Source organism: Pristiophorus japonicus, chromosome 1, assembly GCF_044704955.1.
Source record: "Pristiophorus japonicus isolate sPriJap1 chromosome 1, sPriJap1.hap1, whole genome shotgun sequence".
NCBI lineage: Eukaryota > Metazoa > Chordata > Chondrichthyes > Pristiophoridae > Pristiophorus > Pristiophorus japonicus.
The window spans coordinates 530,636,494-530,659,748 of record NC_091977.1 but is presented as its reverse complement, the minus strand read 5'-3'; the positions used below and the strand labels follow the sequence as shown (position 1 = coordinate 530,659,748).

At 43.7% G+C, this 23,255-nt stretch overlaps 1 protein-coding gene across 4 annotated transcripts in view; it reads left to right on the top strand.

Moving 5' to 3' along the window:
• The window catches only part of LOC139277917 (intermembrane lipid transfer protein VPS13B-like), a 1,209,249-nt gene that overhangs the window by 823,665 nt on the left and 362,329 nt on the right, over nucleotides 1–23,255 (top strand). For all 4 annotated transcript variants that reach the window (XM_070896555.1, XM_070896554.1, XM_070896561.1 and 1 more), the window contains exon 30: nucleotides 689–800. In XM_070896555.1, the coding sequence (XP_070752656.1) occupies nucleotides 689–800 (112 nt within the window). The remainder of the gene's footprint in view (nucleotides 1–688; nucleotides 801–23,255) is intronic.

Here is a 23,255-nt window from a genome sequence, read left to right as displayed (position 1 = left end):
TGGTGAGAATGTGGAACTTGCTACCACAGGGAGTGGTTGAAGCGAATAGTATAGATTAATTTAAGAGCCGGCTAGATAAGCATATGATGGAGAAGGGAATAGAGGGTTATGCTGATAGATATAGATGAGGAAAGACGGGAGGAGGCTCGAATGGAGTATAAAAGCTGACATGGACTGGTTGGGCCGAATGGCCTGTTTCTATGCTGTATATCCTATGTAAGTTATCTAAAAATGAATAGACTTGTTTTGGGGTGGGAGTTTGTTGTGATTTGATTTTGATACGAGTATCCAATTAATACCCTGTATGTTTCACTCTCCATCGCTTGCAATTGTGCACTCAGTTCACAGCTTAAATTGTCACGTCCCCAATAATTGAAACATTTAAATGTTGCTCATCATAAAACGGAAGTGGAGCAGTATAAAGTATTACCTAATTAAACATGTTCTCCGAAGAAGCAGGATTGCTCTATATTTTTTACAATTGGCCAAAGGCTCTTAGAATTGCTTTTGACTTTCCCAAAATTAGGGTATTTCTTAAATTATGCATTCATTAATAATAATGGAATGTCTTGATTGATAAAGTTATGTTTGTATTCCTTTGTGTGTAGCATTGAGTCCATAACAGCAAGTATATTTGAAGTAAATTGGAATTTACAACCTTGTGTACATTTCCCCATTTGAAATGCAGGAAGTCCACAGACAAAAGAGGATACTTTGGTTCTTAAGATTGGCTCAGTATGCATGGCTCCGCAGGCCGATAACCCCCTTGGAAGAACAGTTCTGAGGAAGGACATTTACCAGTAAGTAAATCTGAGAGGAACCGCTACTTGAAAGTTTCCTGAGTGAAGTCTGAATCTTTAGGTGCCATTGTATGTATGCACTCTGTACCATGTTCAACAAAACTGACTTCTGCAGTTTGACCAGTTCACTCAACGATAAACAAATGCAAATTCATTATTATCCGATGTACCTTGTAACCCCTGAAATTGTTGACCAGTACACTTTTTAAACAAAAATTCACTTTTTTATTGTCTTAATGTTAGCACCTCTTCCCTCTCAAACTTTGTTCCCCTTAGTGAGGAAGACTTAATGTGCAGAGTGTGCAGAGATTTCTATCAACCAGTGAGGGAGTCTCCCTTGTCACACCCGCCCATTAGGTATACCAGTTTTTGCTCACTTCATCCCAATGCAAACCCAGCTTTAACTGCTGAAACTGTGTTCTTGGGATGCCCAAGTAGGAACATAAGTTTAACTTGCACCTTAAGGGCTGGATTTTTGGCTATGCTCATTTTGGAGTGGTAATGGCGGCAGGGCAGTCTTGATAATGCCCGGGAATAATTTGCGCAAAATTGGGCAGCTGGGTCCTGAGTGTGGGGCTGAACGCTAAGGGAGGTGTTGCACACCTACCTCTCTCAGGGCGCTAGGCCGGCTGAGCAAGTGAAAATCCCGAGCTAAACAGCCGGCATCGGAGCCCTCTAAGGGAGGCCTGGGGAGAAAATAAAAAAAACCTGGAAAAACACCAAAAATATTCCCAATAAGTAACTCATGCCACCACATAAATCGCAAAAAAAATAAAAATATAAAACAATCGCACTTACCTGAGGTCGACATTACTTACCTCACTGCAGTTGCTACAGGTCGGACCACCCGTTTTCACAGGCATTCCCAGCACGGCGGGAGCCAAAAATCGAGCCAGTGCCGCACCGGCTCGCATCTTCCGGGTGGGAATGCTCCGCGCCCCGCCGAAACCGGCCCCTAAAACACCGGCGGAGCGCTGGAAGCTGGCTGCCCACCCGGAAGTGCTCACCGCTACCATTGCCGCCCCTCGGGGTGACAAGAGAGACGGACAGGACCGGAAAATCCAGCCCTATGACGCTTAAGATTCTTCAATAGTAGTCCTTTTTATTGGCAATTTTCTCTGCCAATTTTCTCACTTTCCTTTTCCTCCTTTAGGAAGACATTGAGGTAAGAATCGGAACTCGTTTCAGCCGCCTTACGGGCGTAAAACCAGAGCAAGGAGGGCCAATATCAGGGACTTGACATCCTGCGCCTCAAAGTTGTCTGACTCGATATTGGGTCTGGCGATTTTATAAGTGTCCCTTGAGGTCGCCTAAAACAGACATTAGACACCTTGCAGGGTCTTAATAAATGAGCGACCTACCATTGCCAAGATTTGATAACCGGACTGCTCTGCTCGGGATTCTTAAGTGGGTATTGTACGACTGCCATTAAATCGTTGTTGTGGAGCCAGGAGGAGCAGGAGTACTCCCCTGACACCATAATATCTCAATTGCTCCTGCCTCATCGGCATCCCTCTTGCAGGAATTACCTTTGGGCACAGGAGGGGGTGGGTCATGACAGCATTGACGTCTTCGAACCCGAAACCAGGCGGTGGTAAATTGATATCTCATTGTCTCTTGGGTACTGTTTCTTGGGTTCTGGTCCCCCTATGGTACCTTGACCAAGTGACCATAATCCATTATTCCTGTGTCGTCATCATCATCATAGGCAGTCCCTCGGAATCAAGGAAGACTTGCTTCCACTCTTAACATGAGTTCTTAGGTGGCTGTACAGTCCAATACAAGAACCACAGTCTCTGTCACAGGTGGGACAGATAGTCATTCAGGGAAAGGTGGGTGGGACTAGTTTGCTGCACGCTCTGCGCTTGTTTTCTGCACGCTCTCGGCGACGAGACTCGAGGTGCTCAGCGCCCTCCCAGATGCACTTCCTCCACTTAGGGCGGTCTTTGGCCAGGGACTCCCAGGTGTCAGTGGGGATGTTGTACTTTATCAGGGAGGCTTTGAGAGTATCCTTGTAACGTTTCCGCTGCCCACCTTTGACTCGTTTGCCGTGAAGGAGTTCCGATTAGAGCGCATGCTTTGGGAGTCTCGTGTCTGGCATGCATAGCATTTATCCTATTGCCCCAGGTGACATTGGGCAGAACTAGCAGAATTTGAAAGAGTTGTTCAAAATCACGAAGGGTTTTGAAAGAGTAAATAAGAAGAAAGAGTTTCCAATGGCAGAAGGGTTGGGAAACAGAGGACACAGGATTTAAGGTATTGGCAAAAGTACCAGAAAGGACACAACAAAACATTTTTTTTTAAACACAGTGAGTTGGAGTGATCTGGAACACACTGCCTGAAAGAGCAGTGGAAACAGATTCAATAGTAACATTCAAAAATTAATTTGATAAGTAGTTGAAGAGGAAATCTTTACACAGTTATGGGGAAAGAGCAGGGGGAGTGGGAATAATTGGATAGCTTTACTAAAGAGCTAGCACAGGCACGCTGGGCTGAATGACCACCTGTGCTGTATCATTCTACGATTCTATGACCTGGGAATTGAAGCTGGGATGTGCCTGGTCTATATGCTTAGCTGCTTACTGACTGACTGTACTGAGCCATTGAAGAGACTCTGCAGTATGTTCTTTTAATGCTTACAATAAAGATCCCAGTTGCAAAGGATTTGAACAATGGAAAGTTACTTAAGGTGAGGCGCAAAACTGAAGTATGATTCAAGGTGTGCATCTTGAGATGATACAGGTGTGCAACATAAACTCTTTTAAGAACGTTGCATATTTATTGGTTTAAATTTCTAAATTTGCACAGTCATTGTGCTTCAAGCTTGTTTCAGATCTGCATCGCCTGATAAAATAAACAAGTGAACTAAAGCATAAATCAGTGTAATTCTGCAGAAAGCTCCATGCAATAAAAATATACACCAAAAGGGAGTGAGTGCACAGGTTTCATGTTGCCGCCAGCTTTGCCGCAAATCCTTTTCCGCTTGCTTTGCTTCCACTCAAATTGAAATTGTAGTCACATATGGAGATATGACTTTACCACGATTGTGCTATTTATACACGGGACTCGTTGCACAAATGGATTTTTGGCTGTGCTCATTTCGGAGCGGTAATGGCGGCACGGCAATTCTGATAACGCCCGGGAATAATTTGCACCTCAGTCAGCAAAATTGGGCAGCTGGGTCCCCAAGTGTGAGCGGAGCGCTAAGGGAGGCGTTGCCCACGGGACAAGTATATCTTGAAGCCATGCGGGCTAAAAATGAGCAAGCCGCCCAACTGAAGCTCTCGACTCAATGGGGTTGAAATTGCGGTCGGAGGCTTCCCACAGCCAATTGCCTCCGACCTGAAACATTTCTCCGAAAGTACCTGCTGGTCCGGGAGGAGCCTGCGATTCCGGTTGGGAGGCCTTCTCTTCCCGCGCTGCGGAGCGCGCTCCCGTCCTCCAGGTTTCCACGGCAGAAGGTGCAGCCCACGTGTGAGTGCTCAGCCAATCAGGTACAGTATTCCAAGTTTTCCCATTAATAGCAAAGGGAGCTCCGTATCTACCAGTTCTCATTGATATTAATGAGAAAAAAAACGCAAACACACTAAACACCATTAAAAAAGAATAAAAAACACACCTCACATAGTTAAAATGAAACTGAGTAAAATATCTTCGAGAAAAAAAAGTTCCGAGTTTAAAAAAAAAAATTTTAAAATCTAGTTAAAAATAAATGCGTGGTGGGCAGGGTTTTTAAAAATGTATTTTTTTAAATTTAATTTTGTTATGTTTTTGTATGTTTTTAAATTCTTACGCCTGCAAAAGTAGGTGCATGAATTTTGAGGACATTTTCTGGGCACGATATGGATAAATACCGCAATCTTGCCCTGGCAAATGTCCTAGCATCTGAGCTTGACAGATCGGAAAAGCCGGTTTTCAACGCATACGCATTGTGCACCGAAAACCGTTTTTTACGATGCCTTCCCGGGTCCGTAGAAATGTCGTATGGACCCGGGGAGCCGGGATTTCCAAGCCAATGTATTTTCTATAAGAATCCCCCCTGCTCTCTGGGCCTGTGTTGCATTCGTAAACCACACTAATCACATGTAGATGGCAGAAAGAGGCAGATGTTGGTAATGTGAAAGATAAAAGTCATTCTTAATTCGCTGCAGGGTTGGCATCACTACACAAAAAAAAATCCCATCAATTTAGGAGCTATTCAGTTGGGGGAAAATAAACTGACAGCTTTGAGCTTCAACAAGTGTCTCAAGTATCTAATTATGATGTGGGTCAGATGGTACCAATATGTTAGAAATGAACATTTGCCACAGGTAATTCAGTACTGCAGAGGGAACGCTTGCAAAGACCACTTGAAAGCTTTAATAACGTTAATACTTTGTATGTTAAATGGTAATGATTTAGTAATGTAAGATGCATTTGAAATATTAAACCAATACATATATGATATGTTGTTGTTCATGTAACTATTAAGAAAAGCACAGCAGCCACCTGGGTAAAGCTGAACCTGGACAGTATCAACAGTAATGAAATAAAACCCTGTAACAGAAAAACTTTTCCATGTTATTAAAAAAAAATCATATTCTCTATAATGTAAGATAGGATGGTATAACATCAATAGTATAATATCAAATCCTACTTCAAATATAATTGGTAAAGCTAAATTCTATACCATCATCGTAGCCTCTGGGAACTGTTGAATACCATTTATTGAATACCGCAGCAGTCAAAGCAATTTATGATGTAGCAATGTGTAATCTCTCATTCAAAGCGGTTCCAGGAATTGAATGTAATAGCTTATAATGCCAGTACCTCCCACTATTTGGATGGCTTAAATAGCATACCTCATGTTCTTTGCAGGATATGGAAGTGATACCTCGTTAACTGAATTGGGTCACACACACACACAACTAGTCAGGTCACTGATGCATTAATTTCCATATCCCAGATATTGTCTATTGATGTCTTCCATTCAGATGTAGTTCTGTGATCATTTAAGATCAAATTCCCTATCATTCATTCCTTGAAACAATGTGTCAGTCTACAGTTGTTGTATGAATAGGGTCTTCATAGCTATCAATTCAATCCTCAGTCATCAAAACAAGAGTTTGATTACAACAAAACTTGCAATATATAGCACCTTTAATATAGTAAAATGTCCTAAGGCGCTTCCCGGGAGCGTTATCAATCAAAATTAAAAATTTAAGAAGATATTGGGATAGGTAACCAAAAGCTTGATCAAAGAGGTATGTTTTCATCATCATCATCATCATCATCATCATCATCATAGACAGTCCCTCGGAATCGAGGAAGACTTGCTTTCACTCTAAAAATGAGTTCTTAGGTGACTGAACAGTCCAATACGAGAACCACAGTGTCTGACACAGGTGGAACAGATAGTCGTTGAGGGTAAGGGTGGGTAGGACTGGTTTGCTGCATGCTCCTTCCGCTGCCTGCGCTTGATTTCTGCACGCTCTCGGCGACGAGACTCGAGGTGCTCAGCGCCCTCCCGGATGCACTTCCTCCACTTAGGGCGGTCTTTAGCCAGGGACTCCCAGGTTTTGGTGGTGATGGCGTACTTTATCATGGAGACTTTGTGGAGCATTTTAAGGAGGAGGAGCAATTAAGAAATTTAAAAGGAGGAGGAGCAAGGCAAAGAACTTCAGGGAGGGAATTCCAGAGCTTAGGACCAAGGCAACTGAAAGCGCATCCGCCAATGGTGGAGCGATGAAAATCGGAGATACGCAAGAGGCCAGAATTGGAGGAGTGCAGATATTTCGGAAGGTTGCAGGACTGGAATAGGTTACAGGGATCGGGTGGGGCGATGTCATGCTATTCCAGTTCTGGGTTCGAGATGTTAGACTCTCAGTGTCGGTTTCAGCCCCTGTATTCTATCCCTCACATGATCATTCACTTCTGGCTGCATCGCTTACCTCCATCTTTACCTCACCGCTACCATCGTTCATCTATATTTTCGTCAACTCCGAATTCGACTCTCCAGAACCCACCTGACCAATTTGCTGAGCTCCACCCAATGCAAGTTCACAACCGTTCAAAACGCGGGCACTCGTAACCTGTCTTGTAGTTGGGTCCTGCTTACCTTTTACACGTCCTCTTGCTAATCTTCATTGTCTCCTTGAACCCCAACATATTGAGTTAATAATCCTCGTTCTCATTTACAAATCTCTCTATGCTGACTTCACTCTACCATACCTCTGTAATCTTCAGTCTTTACGCTTTCAGTCTTGTGGCTTTGGCTGCCGTTACAGCTGCCATTGATGAGGGTCGTCCATATCTTGGAACCAGTCTGGACATCCCTCCCGAAATCTCTCTCTCCTCCTTTAAAAATCTTCTCAATCTTTTTGACTCCTTTTGCTCATCACTCCTAAATCTCCTACTACTGCTGTGCAATATTTTGTGACATTAATATGTTAAATGGACTACATAAATGCACGTTGCTAAATTTACTCTCCAGCTCTACTGCGAACAACAACAACTTGTATTAATATAGCACCTTAATGTAGGAAAATGTCCCAAGCCGCTTCACAGGAGAATTATAGAAACATAGAAAATAGATGCAGGAATAGGCCACGGCCCAATACGATCATGGCTGTTCATGCAACTTCAGTACCCCATCCCTGCTTTCTCTCCATACCCCTTGATCCCATTAGCTGTCAGGGCCACATCTAACTCCCTTTTGAATATATCTAACAAACTGGTCTCAACAACTTTCTGTGGTGGAGAATTCCACAGGTTCACAATTCTCTGAGTGAAGAAGTTTCTCCTCATCTCGATCCTAAATGGTTTACCCCTTATCCTTAGACTGTGATCCCTGGTGCTGGACTTCCTCAACATCGGAAACAATATTTGACACCGAGCCATAATAGGAGAACATAGCAACAGGAATGGGCCATTCAGTGCCTCGTGCCTGTTCTACCATTCCATCAGATAACGGCTGACCTGTACCTCACTTTCATTTACCCACCTTTGCTCCATATCCCTTGATAGCCTTACCTAAATACTTCGATCTCAGTCTTGAAATGTTCAAGTGACTCAGCATCCACAGCCTTTTGGGGTTGAGAATTCCAGATTTCCACTATCCTTTGTGGAAAATGTGCTTCCTGATTTCACTCCTAAATGGGCCTGGCTCTAATTTTGTGTCCCCTTGTTCTGGATCCCGCTATCAGAGAATCATTGAATTACACAGCGCAGAAGGAGGCCATTTGGCCCATCGTGCCTGTGCTGGCTCTTTGGGTTCCACTCACCCGCCCTTTCCCCATAGGCCCTGCAAATCTTTCCTCTTCAAGTATTTATCCAATTTCATTTTGAAAGTTTCTATTGAATCTGAGCGTATTACAGATCATTATAACTCGCAGAGTGATTCTTCTCTTCTCGCCTCTTAGAGCAAATAGCTTCTCTATATCTAGCCTATGGAATCTCTTTGCCAATATTAAACACCTCAATTGGACTGCCCCTCAACTTTCTAAACTCAAGGGAATGCAAGTTTATGCAACCTGTCCTTATAATTTAACCCTGCTGCGCTGAAACTCCCCCATCAAAGCCATCTCCTAATCTGAGGAAGGACATTCTTGCTCTTGAAGGAGTGCAGCGAAGGTTCACCAGACTGATTCACGGGATGGCAGGACTGGAATTTAGAATAATGAGAGGGGATCTCATGGAAACATATATAAAATTCTGACAGGATTGGACAGGTTAGATGCAGGAAGAATGTTCCCGATGTTGGGGAAGTCCAGAACCAGGGGTCACAGTCTAAGGATAAGGGGTAAGCCATTTAGGACTGAGATGAGGAGAAATTTCTTCACTCAGAGAATTGTGAACCTGTGGAATTCTCTACCACAGAAAGTTGTTGAGGCCAGTTTGTTAGATATATTCAAGAGGGAGTTAGATGTGGCCCTTACGGCTAAAGGGATCAAGGGATATGGAGAGAAAGCAGGAATGGGATACTGAAGTTGCGTGATCAGCCATGATATTGAATGGTGGTGCAGGCTCGAAGGACTGAATGGCCTACTCCTGCACCTACTTTCTATGTTTATATATCCTTCGTAAAAAAAAAACACACCTTTATCTCCTTTAAGAGCTTGAGCTTGGAAACCTGCAAGCTCCTGTGACATGGATTCTTCTGTTCCCATCAGAGAAACTAGCGGTTTCTTTCACTCATGCTTGCACAAGAAAAATAATGCATGAAATACATGCGAAGCACGTACATCCGTGAAATGCCATTAAACTTGGACAATTTGCAGTACTATTTTAGATCTGCATCCCTGAGGCTGTCCTTTGTAAACTGAGTAGAAACAGAAGCTCATGAACAGCGTCCATTTGGTTGTTTTAGTTTTTCATTTGAGTATCGTACACCAGCATATTTTTTCTCCTATAAAAGTAGAGAAATTAGCATTTACCTGGCAGCATTCCAATTCAGGAGAAAGCTCTCTATCCAGAGAGTGGTTAGAATGTGGAACTCGCTACCATAAGGAGTAGATGAGGCGAATGGCATAGATGCCTTTAAGGAGAAGCTAGTTGAGGGAGATAGGAATAGAAGGATGTGCTGATGGGGTGGGAGGAGGCTCATGTGGAGCACAAGCAGCATCGACCAGTTGGGCCGAATGGCCTGTTTATGTGCTGTAACATTCTATGTGAGGCCACACCTTGATTATTGTGTGCAGTTTTGGTCTCCTAATCTGAGGAAGGACGTTCTTGCTATTGAGGGAGTGCAGCGAAGGTTCACCAGACTGATTCCCGGGATGGCAGGACTGACATATGAAGAAAGACTAGATTGACAAGGCTTATATTCACTGGAATTTAGAAGAATGAGAGGGGATCTCATAGAAACATATAAAATTCTGACGGGATTGGACAGGCTAGATGCAGGAAGAATGTTCCCGATGTTGGGGAAGTCCGGAACCAGGGGTCACAGTCTAAGGATAAAGGGTAAGCCATTTAGGACCGAGATGAGGAGAAACTTCTTCACCCAGAGAATTGTGAACCTGTGGAATTCTCTATCACAGAAAGTTGTTGAGTTCGTTAGATATATTCAAAAGGAAGTTAGGTGTGGCCCTTACGGCTAAAGGGATCAAGGGGTATGGAGAGAAAGCAGGAAAGGGGTACTGAGGGAATGATCAGCCATGATCTTATTGAATGGTGGTGCAAGCTCGAAGGGCCGAATGGCTTACTCCTGCACCTATTTTCTATGTTTCTATGTAATCAATAAAAATCCATTACTTTAAAAGAAAATTTCAGAATTGCAACAAAAAAAAAAAGACCAATTGGAAAGAAAAGCCGATACAGTGGTCTTAAAGTAGACTTCTGGATACAGTATAACTATTCTGCTGGAGCGGTTAGGGTTTAACTAACAACCCTGAGCATCCATTTCACATGGATCTAATTATGAATTCATGTCCTGCATGCCTGGATTTTATAAAATGATTTGCGAGACATCCATATCCCGCCCATAGTTTTACATTTCTATGACGTACCCACCTGGCCTCCATCTACTTTATGTTGCCCATAACATGAGGCGGACAGAATTCATTTATTCGTTCTCGGGAGATGAACAGCGCTTGCAAGGCCACAGGGACAGGTTTATTGCCCATTCCTAGAATCGTACAGCACAGAAGGAGGACCTTTGGTCCATCGTGTCTGTGCCGGCTCGATGAAAATCTGGGAGGCATAAGAGGCCTGAATTGGAAGAGCGCAGAGATCACGCAGGGTTGTTGGGCTGAAGGAGGTTGCAGTCCCTATTCCATTATTTGAAGGGGCTGCTCCTCAAATTCTGATTGCACTTCAGTCCCACGCACCTAATCTTTCGGCACCATGTGCCGGGGAGAGCCGGCAGGTCAGAAGGCTGCCTCGTAGGAATGCTCCTGGCATGGCCAAGGTGGCCATTAACTGGTCCAGGCAGCGGACGGTCGAGGGAGTCGTTTACCCCGACTGCCTGCCTCTCTTCCGCGGTTACCTTCGAACCAGGGTGTCCCTGGAGATGGAGCACGTGGTGTCCACTGGTACGCTCATGGCCTTCTGCGAGAGGTGGGCGCCGGAGGGACTGGGGTGCATCATCATCTCCGGCAACGAAATTTTAATTTGATTAAAGGTTTTTCATTTCAGTTTTAAATTGTTAATTTGTGGCTTCCAGTGCCAAAAGGGGGCACTTGTTTAAAGTTCTACCAAAATAGTTGCAGGGCTGGAGGAGGTTACAGACACATGGAGGGAAAATGAGAAGCACGGCTGCAGCTAAGAGTTCAGTGACTTCTTTCTGCAGCCTGTGGTTCATGCTATAAATACCTGTGGGACTGGAGTTGAAAGGCACAGGCTTTTTCTGTGACACTTCACACCACAACATGGGTTTTGCTCTGGCCTTGTGGTACTTTTTTTGCAAACTCATCAATTAAAGGAACAGTACCATGTGCTTTGTTCTCTACTCTTAACATAACAAATTGTTACCTGTTTAAAAATAAAATCGGATCGTGCCTTTAAGTCATAACATGAGAATTGACATGCTGGGTTGGTGAATGTAGACAGCACAGTTTGTGGTTTGTACAAGTAAAATCGTACGGCCTGCATAGCGATGCATATTATTCCTTGAAACAAGATGCTTGTAAATCTGTTTACCCAGCCCCTTGTGACTTTGAGCTTATTTTGTGCAAAGCTCAATTGAAAAGAATGACTGGTAAACAGTTGACCTCCCAGTAGTCATGAATAAAAATAGTATGTTTAAAATAACCTCAGCCATTTCCCACTCCTTTCCATATTGTGAGCATATTTCAAGCAGCACATGTTTCCAAATGGTCTGACATGTAAGCATGCAGCAATAGATCAATGAAAATTTGTTTATAAGCAAAGTAGCTGAATCTGATTATCACGAGACGCAACTGTTCATGTATGAATGGACTTAACGCGGCTCCAAATCATCATAGAGTTGTGAAGAGAAATGTTCCAACTCAGATTCATGTTGATTGCAATCATTGCACAATACAGTGCTACCGTTGTTGATATTCAGAATTACATTCAGTTCCTTAAATTTAACTGCCATTGCACAGCATGTACCTCACCAACGGAAGATGGTAATACGCACAAGAAGTGCAGTGTATCTCCAGTTTAAGGAACTAAGACCTCAGTTATAACAACTGCAACCCTTGTGCTGTGCCTAATTTGGAACTTTTTAGCCAGTCTACTGAACCGTAACAGTTTGAAGTATTGTTATAAAAATTAAAAAATTTTAAATGATAATTTCTAAGCTTTAAGAACATAAGAAATAGGAACAGGAGCCATTTTTGGCCCCTTGGGCCTGCTCCGCCATTGAATAAGATCATGGCTGATCTGATCATGGACTCAGCTCCACTTCCCTGCCCGCTCCCCATAACTCTTTACTCCCTTATCGCTCAAAAATCTGTCTATCTCCGCCTTAAATATATTCAGTGACCCAGCCTCCACAGCACTCTGGGACAGAGAATTTCATAGATTTACAACCCTCTGAGAGAAGAAATTTCTCCTCATCTCAGTTTTAAATGGGCGGCCCCTTATTCTAAGACTATATCCCCGAGTTTTAGTTTCCCCCTTGAGTGGAAATATCCTCTCTGCATCCACCTTGTCGAGTCCCCTCATTATCTTATGTTTCAATAAGATCACCTCTCATTCTTCTGAACTTCAATGTGTATAGGCCCAACCTACTCAACCTATCTTCAAAAGTCAACCGCCTCATCTCCAGAATCAACCTAGTGAACCTTCTCTGAACAGCCTCCAATGCAAGTATATCCTTCCTTAAATATGGAGACCAAAACTGTATGCAGTACTCCAAGTGTGGCCTCACCAATACCCTGTACAGTTGCAGCAGGACTTCTCTGCTTTTATACTCTATCCCCCTTGCAATAAAGGCCAACATTCCATTTGCCTTCCTGATCACTTGCTGTACCTGCAAACTAACTTTTTGTGCTTCATGCACAAGAACCCCCAGGTGTCTCTATACTGCAGCACTTTGCAATTATTCTCCTCCATTTAAATTATAATTTTCTTTTCTATTATTTCTGCCAAGGTGGATAACCTCACATTTTCCCACATTATGTTCCATCTGCCAAATTATTGCCCACTCACTGTCTATATCCCTTTGCAGATTTTTTGTGTCCTCCACAGAATTTTCTTTCCCACCCATCTTTGTATCATCAGCAAACTTGGCTACATTACACTCGGTCCCTTCATCCAAGTCATTAACATAGATTGTAAATAGTAGAGGACCCAGTGCCGATCCCTGCCAAAACCCACCAGTCACCGTTTGCCAACCGGAAAATGACCCAATTATCCTGACTCTCTGTTTTCAAATTACTAAGCTTTCAGTGTCAACTGTGGCTCAGTGGTAGCACCCCCGCCTCTGAGTCAGAAGGTTGTGGGTTCAAGTCCCACTCCAGGGACTTGAGCACAAAAGTCTAAGCTGATAATCCAGTGCAGTACTGAGAGAGTGCCACACCGTCGGAGGTGCCATCTTTCGGATGAGACGTTAAACCAAGGCCCCATCTCTCTCTCAGATGGACATGGCACTATTTCGAAGAAGAGCAGGGGAATTATCCCCAGTGTCCTGGCCAATATTTATCCCTCAGTCAACATAACAAAAGCAGATTATCTGGTCATTATTACATTGCTGTTTGTGGGAGCTTGCTGTGCGCAGATTACAAAAGTGACTACATTCCAAAAGTACTTCATCGGCTGAAAAGCGCTTTGGGACATCCGCTGGTCATGAAAGGCGCTATATAAATGCAAGTCTTTCTTTAAGAACTTCACCGGCATTCAGAGGCCAGTGAGCTGCAATTTAAAAAAAATTATTCATTCATGAGATGTGGGTGTCGCTGGCAATACCAGCATTTATTGCCCATCCCTAATTACCCTCGAGAAGGTGGTGGTGAGCCATCTTCTTGATGTGCTGCAGTCCGTGTGGTGACAGTACTCCCGCAGTGCTAATAGGGACATTCAGGATTTTGACTCAGCAACGATGAAGGAACGTCGATATATTTTCAAGTCAGGCTGGTGTGAGACTTGGAGGGGAACTTGCAGGTGATGCATGTTCTCATGAAACAGAAACTTTTTAAATAGCCCAAACTCGATCATAATGTCACATTGGTCGATGCAATATAATGGAATGCCCAGGTTCTCATAAGATACAAAATGAATAACCCTTAGGCTGCTAATTCATCAGCCTCCCGCCGTGTTTTTCGGTGGTATTTCGTCGTTTTGGACGGAAAACGGTGCGGCGGGAAATTTATTGAAGTCTTCTGGCGGTTTTGAAATACCGCTGGGGAGTGGATTGTCGGCGTGCAAGACTGGAAAAAGCACTTCTGCCTGAGTTTGGTTATAGCGGTGACCCGTAGATAGGGTAAAGAAAACGCTGAGGAAAAACATGTCGGTGCAGCCTTTGGTAACAGCGGTAGGTATGAAATCCTGCAAAAAAGATAAGTTAAAGTTTATTTTTAAATTATTTTGTGACAATTCACTAGCAGAGCGTCTTGTGAATGTTTCGTAATTTTTAGATTTAAAAAAAATTTATTTTTGGAAAAATATTTTTTGTGTTTTCGCCCCTCCCGCAATGGTATCTGCCTCGGAGAAAAGTTGGCGAGGGTCACGCTTTCTGCCGCGAATCCTCGTGTAACACCGATTTTTGCCACCGGGTGGATCTTTTCCCTTTTTTTCGTAAATTTTCCGACTCGAAATCATGGCGTTTTTTTGGCGGAAATCTGGTCATTGCGGTTTTTCATGAATTTCCAGCCCATAATCTCAGTGTCGTAACAAATGTCATTGCTGATTGTAATCACTTTGTATGTACAGTGCCTGCATAAGGTGTGTTTAAAAAATGTAGATGCTAAAGTAAGTAACAGTTATGTTTTCTCCAGCAGTGGTTTGTCAGCCTCAATTTCGCAGATGATTTGAAGACCATGATAAGTACAGCGAAACTAAGAAAAGTCACTGACGAGGCCACTCCCAGCACTTCCTTATACTTGTACACCGCACTTTCCACAACCCCCACTTTCCTTCTGCCTCTACACCCCAAAAAGAAACTCATCCCTCGTCATTTACAACTGAATTTTCAAATTTTCAACTGCCTAGTCTTTGACCTTCCACTCGACCACAACCTCGCCTCAGAAAAACATAATCCTGGTCATTCCCGTGGTATTGGCACCATCTTCGCTCTCTCAAGTCCAAGGGGTGCAGACTTGAGCATATCTGGTGCATAACTGGTTAAGCCTTCCATCACCGTTTTGTGCTGGATTACATGAAGCTCTATTGGACCTCACTGTCCTCTGCCAAAACCATCCAGTACTCCAGGATCTCCCTGGAGATCAAAGATAACCCCTGGCTTCTTTGCTCCACGACCAGCTCTCTCCTTAAACCCCCCCTCCACCCTCTGCACCAACACTGAGGAGGAGGTCGTGGTGTTCTCTGTCACTAAGGTTGAGATTGTCTGCTCAGCGTCCTTTGATGCTTATCCCGCTTGCCCTTGTCCACTAAACCCGAGCCTTGAACCCATATTTCTCTTTAGTTTTTCTCCCATCTCCCCTCATGCCCTCTTCCAGCTCATTTTGTGCATGAGGCCCACTTTCTCTCCTTTGACCTCCCTTCCCAGTTTTGGTCTCCTAATCTGAGGAAGGACATTCTTGCTATTGAGAGAGTGCAGCGTAGGTTCATCAGACTGATTCCCAGGATGGTAGGACTGACATATGAAGAAAGACTGGATCAACTAGGCTTATATTTACTGGAATTTAGAAGAATGAGAGGGGATCTCACAGAAACATCTAAAAGTCTGATGGGATTGGACAAGTTAGATGCAGGAAGAATGTTCTCGATGTTGGGGAAGTCCAGAACCAGGGGTCACAGTCTAAGGATAAGGGGTAAGCCATTTAGGACTGAGATGAGGAGAAACTTTTTCACCCAGAGAATTGTGAACCTGTGGAATTCTCTACCACAGAAAGTTGTTGAGTCCAGTCGTTGGATATATTCAAAAGGGAGTTAGATGTGGCCTTTACGGCTAAAGTGATCAGGGGGTATGGAGAGAAGGCAGGCGTGGGGGACTGAAGTTGCATGATCAGCCATGATCATATTGAATGGTGGTGCAGGCTCGAAGGGCCGAATGGCCTACTCCTGCACCTATTTTTGATGTTTCCCACTAAATCGCTAGCCGCCCAACTTTCTGTCCTGGCACCCATGCTAACTGACATGGTTAGATGTTCCCTTTCCTCAAGTACTGACCACCCGACCTCCATTCCAAAACCGCCGTCATCACCCAACTCCTCAAAGAGAATCCCTACACCCGTCTGTCCTAACTCCTGACTCATCCCCAATCTCCCTTTCCTCCAAGTCCTTGAATATTTTGTCGCTAAATAAATGCAAGTTATTGTTGACACAGGCCATTCAAGTCTAATTCAATTTTTATCCAGTATAATTTAATTTTTCTTAATCAAAATTCTGTTCAGTACGAATTAAGCTAGTTGAATTTGATAGCCTGGTATTTGGAATTGACTGAGGACCTCTGCGTATTCTGTGGCTTCCTGTGGCAGGATGTAGCACTTGCCATGAGGTTTTATAGAATATGTGTCTCACATCAAAGCATTTTACAGGATACTGCTTCAAATTGAATATTTGTGTCAATGATTATACAGTATTTAGTACCTACTGGCATTACGCATCTTACTTTCCCAAACCTCACAGCAGGTTCTGAATAATATTTTAAAAGTGTGTGGGTTCAGGTGTGATAATACTGTATTAGACAACATGTATTAGAGAATCAAATACACCAGTTTCAGTTGAAGAAATGTCTTAATTATTACTGTAGTTTTATACTGGGAATCCATATATACTCATACAATCAGGGCTAGAAATTCAGTCTCACCCCAGTTGGGGCATTAACCTTGAAGGAGTTGGAAGTTTAGCGCCAGACGTTAACCAATCTCACTGCCAGCTAAATTCAGTCTCTGTGCTGAAAGAATGCAGGGAAGTGCTAAATCAGACGCTTGTGGCGTAGCTGGGTGGCGTTAGGCTCCAAGTGATAACGAATATGAGGTGTTGTGTAATCGGGAGTGAGCATTGGCGAAGGCGCATTCCAGCCATTAAAGGGGAGGGTCACTGGAGTCTGCACACCAGCCCCCGAATGATTCGGGGAGTGCAGAACGGCGATATGCTGTGGGATGAAATGCAAAGTTCTTTGACGGCTCGCAACACACCGGGGATTAAGCAGCCTTTATTTTGCTGCAGATACATCCTGCACTCTCTGCCACTCATAACTGACACCTTTGGAAGGGAGGTTCCTTGACAGCTGGGGTGCATCCCTTTAAGTAGCGCCCCGCCAGCCAGCTGGTTGAAGCCTCCGCTCCCTGATGCTGTCGGCGAGTCAGTAATGTGGGGGGGGGGGGGGGGGGGGCTACTGAAGTTTGCAGATTGGGCGCCCAGCGTGCTCACTGATGTCACAATCTGCATGGCGAAAGGTGCTGAGGCGCAAACTGTTACCGCCAGCATTACGGGGCCGGCAAATTTGCCGTGCGGCGTGGGATTCGCCCCGTCGCGACACTACTGCCTGAGCATCCCATTAGCGCCCCCGCGAGGCGCTAACTGGGGGCGCTAACATGCCATTTCTTCCCCTAGTGTCTTAGTTTGATGTTTCATTAATTATTTGCGAATAAGTCTTTAATTTGGAGTTCCAGTATAGCTTCTCCCTCTTGACCTGATAATTTCAAACACATTTATACATTGAGGAACACGATTATATTCCATTTTCAGCTGCTAGTTTGGTGGTATAACGGTAGATAATGATGGATTACTCAAACAAAATATGGCATTTTAGTGACAGTAAAGTATCACATGTTTCAAACTGATTTTTGAAATCACTCAATGCATATTGCACACTGTTTATGTAGTGTAGAAAAATAATAGCACAAAAGTAAAGGAGATGGGTCAAACTCGGTGTTGTTCAATACATTAACCATTCGGCACATGTGCCTAATTGTGAGTCCAGATGTAGCTAATTGCGATTTTGTTAGTCAAGAAAAGGGAAGCTTCAGGAAGGAGCAAGTTGCCACCATCCATAGCCAGGTTTCCGTCAAACCCAGCATGTTAAACTACATGTCAATTGTTAATATAACATTAAAAATTGACTCAACAAAAAAAAAATCACAAGCTCACTCGTAAACTTACCTATTCCGTCTCACACTTGCTTTCCTGAGGACGGCCCGATGCAACCTCAGGTCTTGTTGAAGTACCTTGAATTTCAGTTCATCTTGTAATTCATCCCGAACCACCCCAGCTCATTTCCTACTTTCTCAGAGTCAAAATAATTTCCCGGACTTTGCCTCTGCTCTGCTTTGCTTTTTCCTTTCCATTCTCTTTGACAGTTTAAACATAAGAACATAAGAAATAGGAGCAGGAGCAGGAGTAGGCCATATGGCCCCGAGAGCCTGCTCCGCCATTTAATACAATCATGGCTAGAAACACAGAAAATAGGTTCAGGAGTAGGCCATTCGGCCCTTTGAGCCTGCACCACCATTCAATAGCTGATCATGCAACTTCAGTACCCCATTTCTGCTTTCTCGCCATACCCCTTGATCCCCCAAGTAGTAAGGACTACATCTAACTTCTTTTTGAATATATTTAGTGAATTGGCCTCAACAACTTTCTGTGGTAGAGAATTCCACAGGTTCACCACTCTCTGGGTGAAGAAGTCTCTCCTCATCTCGGTCCTAAATGGCTTACCCCTTATCCTTAGACTGTGACCCCTGGTTCTGGACTTCCCCAACATTGGGAGCATTCTTCCTGCATCTAACCTATCTAAACCCGTCAGAATTTTAAACGTTTCTATGAGATCCCCTCTCATTCTTCTGAACTCCAGTGAATACAAGCTCAGTTGATCCAGTCTTTCTTGATATGTCAGTCCCGCCATCCCGGGAATCAGTCTGGTGAACCTTCGCTGCACTCCCTCAATAGCAAGAATGTCCTTCCTCAAGTTAGGAGACCAAAACTGTACACAATACTCCAGGTGTGGCCTCATCAAGGCCCTGTACAACTGTAGTAACACCTCCTGCCCCTGTACTCCAATCCCCTCGCTATGAAGGCCAACATGCCATTTGTTTTCTTAACCGCCTGCTGTACCTGCATGCCAACCTTCAATGACTGATGTACCATGACACCCAGGTCTCATTGCACCTCCCCTTTTCCTGATCTGTCACCATTCAGATAATAGTCTGTCTCTCTGTTTTTACCACCAAAGTGGATAACCTCACATTTATCCACATTATACTTCATCTGCCATGCATTTTCCCACTCACCTAACCTATCCAAGTCGCTCTGTAGCCTCACAGCATCCTCCTCACAGCTCACACTGCCACCCAACTTAGTGTCATCTGCAAATTTGGAGATACTACATTTAATCCCCTCGTCTAAATCATTAATGTACAATGTAAACAGCTGGGGCCCCAGCACAGAACCTTGCGATATCCCACTAGTCACTGCCTGCCATTCTGAAAAGTACCCATTTACTCCTACTCTTTGCTTCCTGTCTGACAACTAGTTCTCAATCCACGTCAGCACACTACCCCCAATCCCATGTGCTTTAACTTTGCATATTAATCTCTTGTGTGGGACCTTGTCAAAAGCCTTCTGGAAGTCCAAATACACCACATCAACTGGTTCTCCCTTGTCCACTCTATTGGAAACATCCTCAAAAAATTCCAGAAGATTTGTCAAGCATGATTTCCCTTTCACAAATCCATGCTGACTTTGACCTATCATGTCACCTCTTTCCAAATGCGCTGCTATGACATCCTTAATAATTGATTCCATCATTTTACCCACTACCGATGTCAGGCTGACCGGTCTATAATTCCCTGTTTTCTCTCTCCCTCCTATTTTTAAAAGTGGGGTTACATTGGCTACCCTCCACTCCATAGGAACTGATCCAGAGTCTATGGAAGGTTGGAAAATGACTGTCAATGCATCCGTTATTTCCAAGGCCACCTCCTTAAGTACTTTGGGATGCAGCCCATCAGGCCCTGGGGATTTATCGGCCTTCAATCCCATCAATTTCCCCAACACAATTTCCCGACTAATAAGGATTTCCCTCAGTTCCTCCTTCTTACTAGACCCTCTGACCCCTTTTATATCCGGAAGGTTGTTTGTGTCCTCCTTAGTGAATACCGAACCAAAGTACTTGTTCAATTGGTCTGCCATTTCTTTGTTCCCCGTTATGACTTTCCCTGATTCTGACTGCAGGGGACCTACATTTGTCTTTACTGATCTTTTTCTCTTTACATATTTATAGAAGCTTTTGCAGTCCGTCTTAATGTTCTCTGCAAGCTTCCTCTCGTACTCTATTTTCCCTGCCCTAATCAAACCCTTTATCCACCTCTGCTGAGTTCTAAATTTCTCCCAGTCCCCGGGTTCACTGCTATTTCTGGCCAATTTGTATGCCACATCCTTGGCTTTAATACTATCCCTGATTTCCCTTGATAGCCACGGTTGAGCCACCTTCCCTTTTTTATTTTTACGCCAGACAGGGATGTACAATTGTTGTAGTTCATCCATGCGGTCTCTAAATGTCTGCCATTGCCCATCCACAGTCTGATCATGGACTCAGCTCCACTTCCCTGCCTGCTCCCCATAACCCCTTATTCCCATCATTTAAGAAACTGTCTATTTCTGTCTTAAATTTATTCAATGTCCCAGCTTCCAAGGTACTCTGAGGCAGCGAATTCCACAGATTTACAACCCTCAGAAGAAATTTCTCCTCATCTCTGTTTTAAATAGGCGGCCCCTTATTCTAAGATTGTGCCCTATAGTTCTAGTCTTCCCCCATCAGTGGAAACATCCTCTCTGCATCCACCTTGTCAAGCCCCCTCATAATCTTATACGTTTCGATAAGATCACCTCTCATTATTCTGAATTCCAGTGAGTAGAGGCCCAACCTACTCAACCTTTGCTCATAAGTCAACCCCCTCATCTCTGGAATCAACCGAGTGAACCTTCTCTGAACTGCCTCCAAAACAAGTATATCCTTTTGTAAATATGGAAACCAAAACTGCACGCAGTATTCCAGATGTGGCCTCACCAACACCCTGTACAACTGTAGCAAGACATCCCTGCTTTTATACTCCATCCCCTTTGCAATAAAGGCCAAGATTCCATTGGCCATCCTGATCACTTGCTGTACCTACATTCTAACCTTTTGTGTTTCATGCACAAGTACACCCAGGTCCCGCTGTACTGCAGCACTTTGCAATTTTTCTCCATTTAAAAAATAATAACTTGCTCTTTAATTTTTTTTCTGCCGAAGTGCATGACCTCACACTTTCCAACATTATACTCCATCTGCCAAAATTTTTTGCCCACTCACTTAGCCTATCTATGTCCTTTTGCAGATTTTTTGTGTCCTCCTCACACATTGCTTTTTCTCCCATCTTTGTATCGTCAGCAAACTTGGCTGCATTTATTGTATTGGAATTCTTCATCTCTTGGCGCAATAACGTTAAAATGTCTGTTTATCTGTTGAGTGTTTATATAACGGTCTATAATCAATCTATTCATCCAATTACTTAACGTAACAATTTATAATGGAATCACGATGTATATTGGTATTTGTATAATTTTATAATTATTGATCTTCTGATTATACAGAATTATGTATTTCAATGTTATAAATTATATCATTGATATGTACACACCTATTTTCATATAACTATTCAAAAATGGTTGCATAGATGAATGATGCATAATGAACCTATTTGGTTTTAAGTGTGCTCACAATAGTCTGTATTTGGGGTTCGGTGTTTTAGGTAAACACAATTAATTAATTCCAGGCCCCTTGATAGTATCATAAGGGTCGAATTTGGTCAGTACAGATTTCTGGCGCACTCACCAGAGGTGCGCCGCTTTTGTCCACCTCGAAGTGCTCCAAAAATCTTCGGGCTGAGTTTGGCCACTCCCCAGCCTCTCCTCGATGGTGGCGTAGCATGGCCATTGGATTTGGGGGCGGAGCCAGGTGCCGGCACTGAAAGTAGTGTGGGGACCTCTGCACATGCACACTAGAGTGCTTGGCAGCAGCTCCTCGCCCCCAGAATCTGTGTGTGTGTGTGTGGGAGGGGCCGAAGCGTGCCGACCCTATCCCTGGCCGAATGGTCTCCCTCATCAGCGGCCCGCTGCCTTCCCAGGCTGTGTTTTAGTTGGACTTCTATTTTTTATTTGTTATTGATTGATTGCTTATTACTTTGGTCTTGGTGCTTTAGGTGCAGGGTTCCTTCTATTTTTTATTAATTAATTGCTCATTGCTTTGCTTAGTGCTTTGTAATTATTGGTGCTAGGTGCAGGTCTTCTCAGCTTCGTTGTATTTTTTATTTGTTATTGAATGCTTATTTTTGTGCTTTGTTCAGCGCTTGGTGCTTTAGAATGTACTTAGCTGCGCTGATTTCTTCACTCTCCGCAAGGGTTTTCTGTGCGGGCCACAAGTGGCCACATACGCTGGCCTAAGTTAGTTCAGAGCAACTATTAGCTGTCCAAACTGGCTTAAATAGCCAAAACAGGCGTAGGTGGCTGGTAACGCCCTTTTGGGGAAAAAAAAGAAAAAAAAAATCCTAACTAACTCACTTACACTGACGCAAATTAAATGTGCAGAATGGAAATTTTTAAGATACACCAGAAAAACCAAGTTGCTCCAAAAAAAAACGGAGCAACTCCTGGGCAAATTTTGGCACGTAGAAAGAATCATAGAATGGCTACAGCACGGAAGAAAGCTATTCAGCCCGTCAAGCCCCTGCTGACTCCCAGCTCGTGCCACTTCCCTGCCTTTCCCGGTAGCCCTGCAATTTATTTTCCTTCAGATACTTATCCCCTTTTGAAAGATAAAATTGAGTCTGCCACCATCACCCTTTCAGGCAGTGCATTCCAGATCTTAACCATTCGTTGTGTAAACAAAGTATTTTCTTGCATTTACTTTGGTTCTTGACCCTTCTGCCAATGGGAACAGTTTCTCTCTAACTACCCTGTCCTGACCCCTCAATCAAATCTCCTCTCAATCTCCTCTGCTGCACAGAGAACAACCCCAGCTTCTGCAATCAATGTAACTGAAGTCCCACATTCCTGGAATCATTCTCATAAATCTTTTCTGCACCTTCTCTAAGGCCTGCACATCCTTCCGAAAATATGGTGCCCAGAATTGTACAAGGTACTCCAATTGGGACGGACCACTGTTTTGTACAGGTTCACCATAATTTCCACACTTTTGTACTTTATACCTCTATTTATGAAGCCCAGGACTCTGATAGCCTTTTTACCTGCCTTCTCAACCTGCCCTGCCACCTTCAACGATTTATGCGCACATACTCCCAGGTCTCTTTGTTCGTGCACCCTCTTTACGATTGTACCATTAGGTTTATATGTCCTCTCCTCATTTATTTTTACCAAAATGCATTACTTTGCACTTTTCTGCGT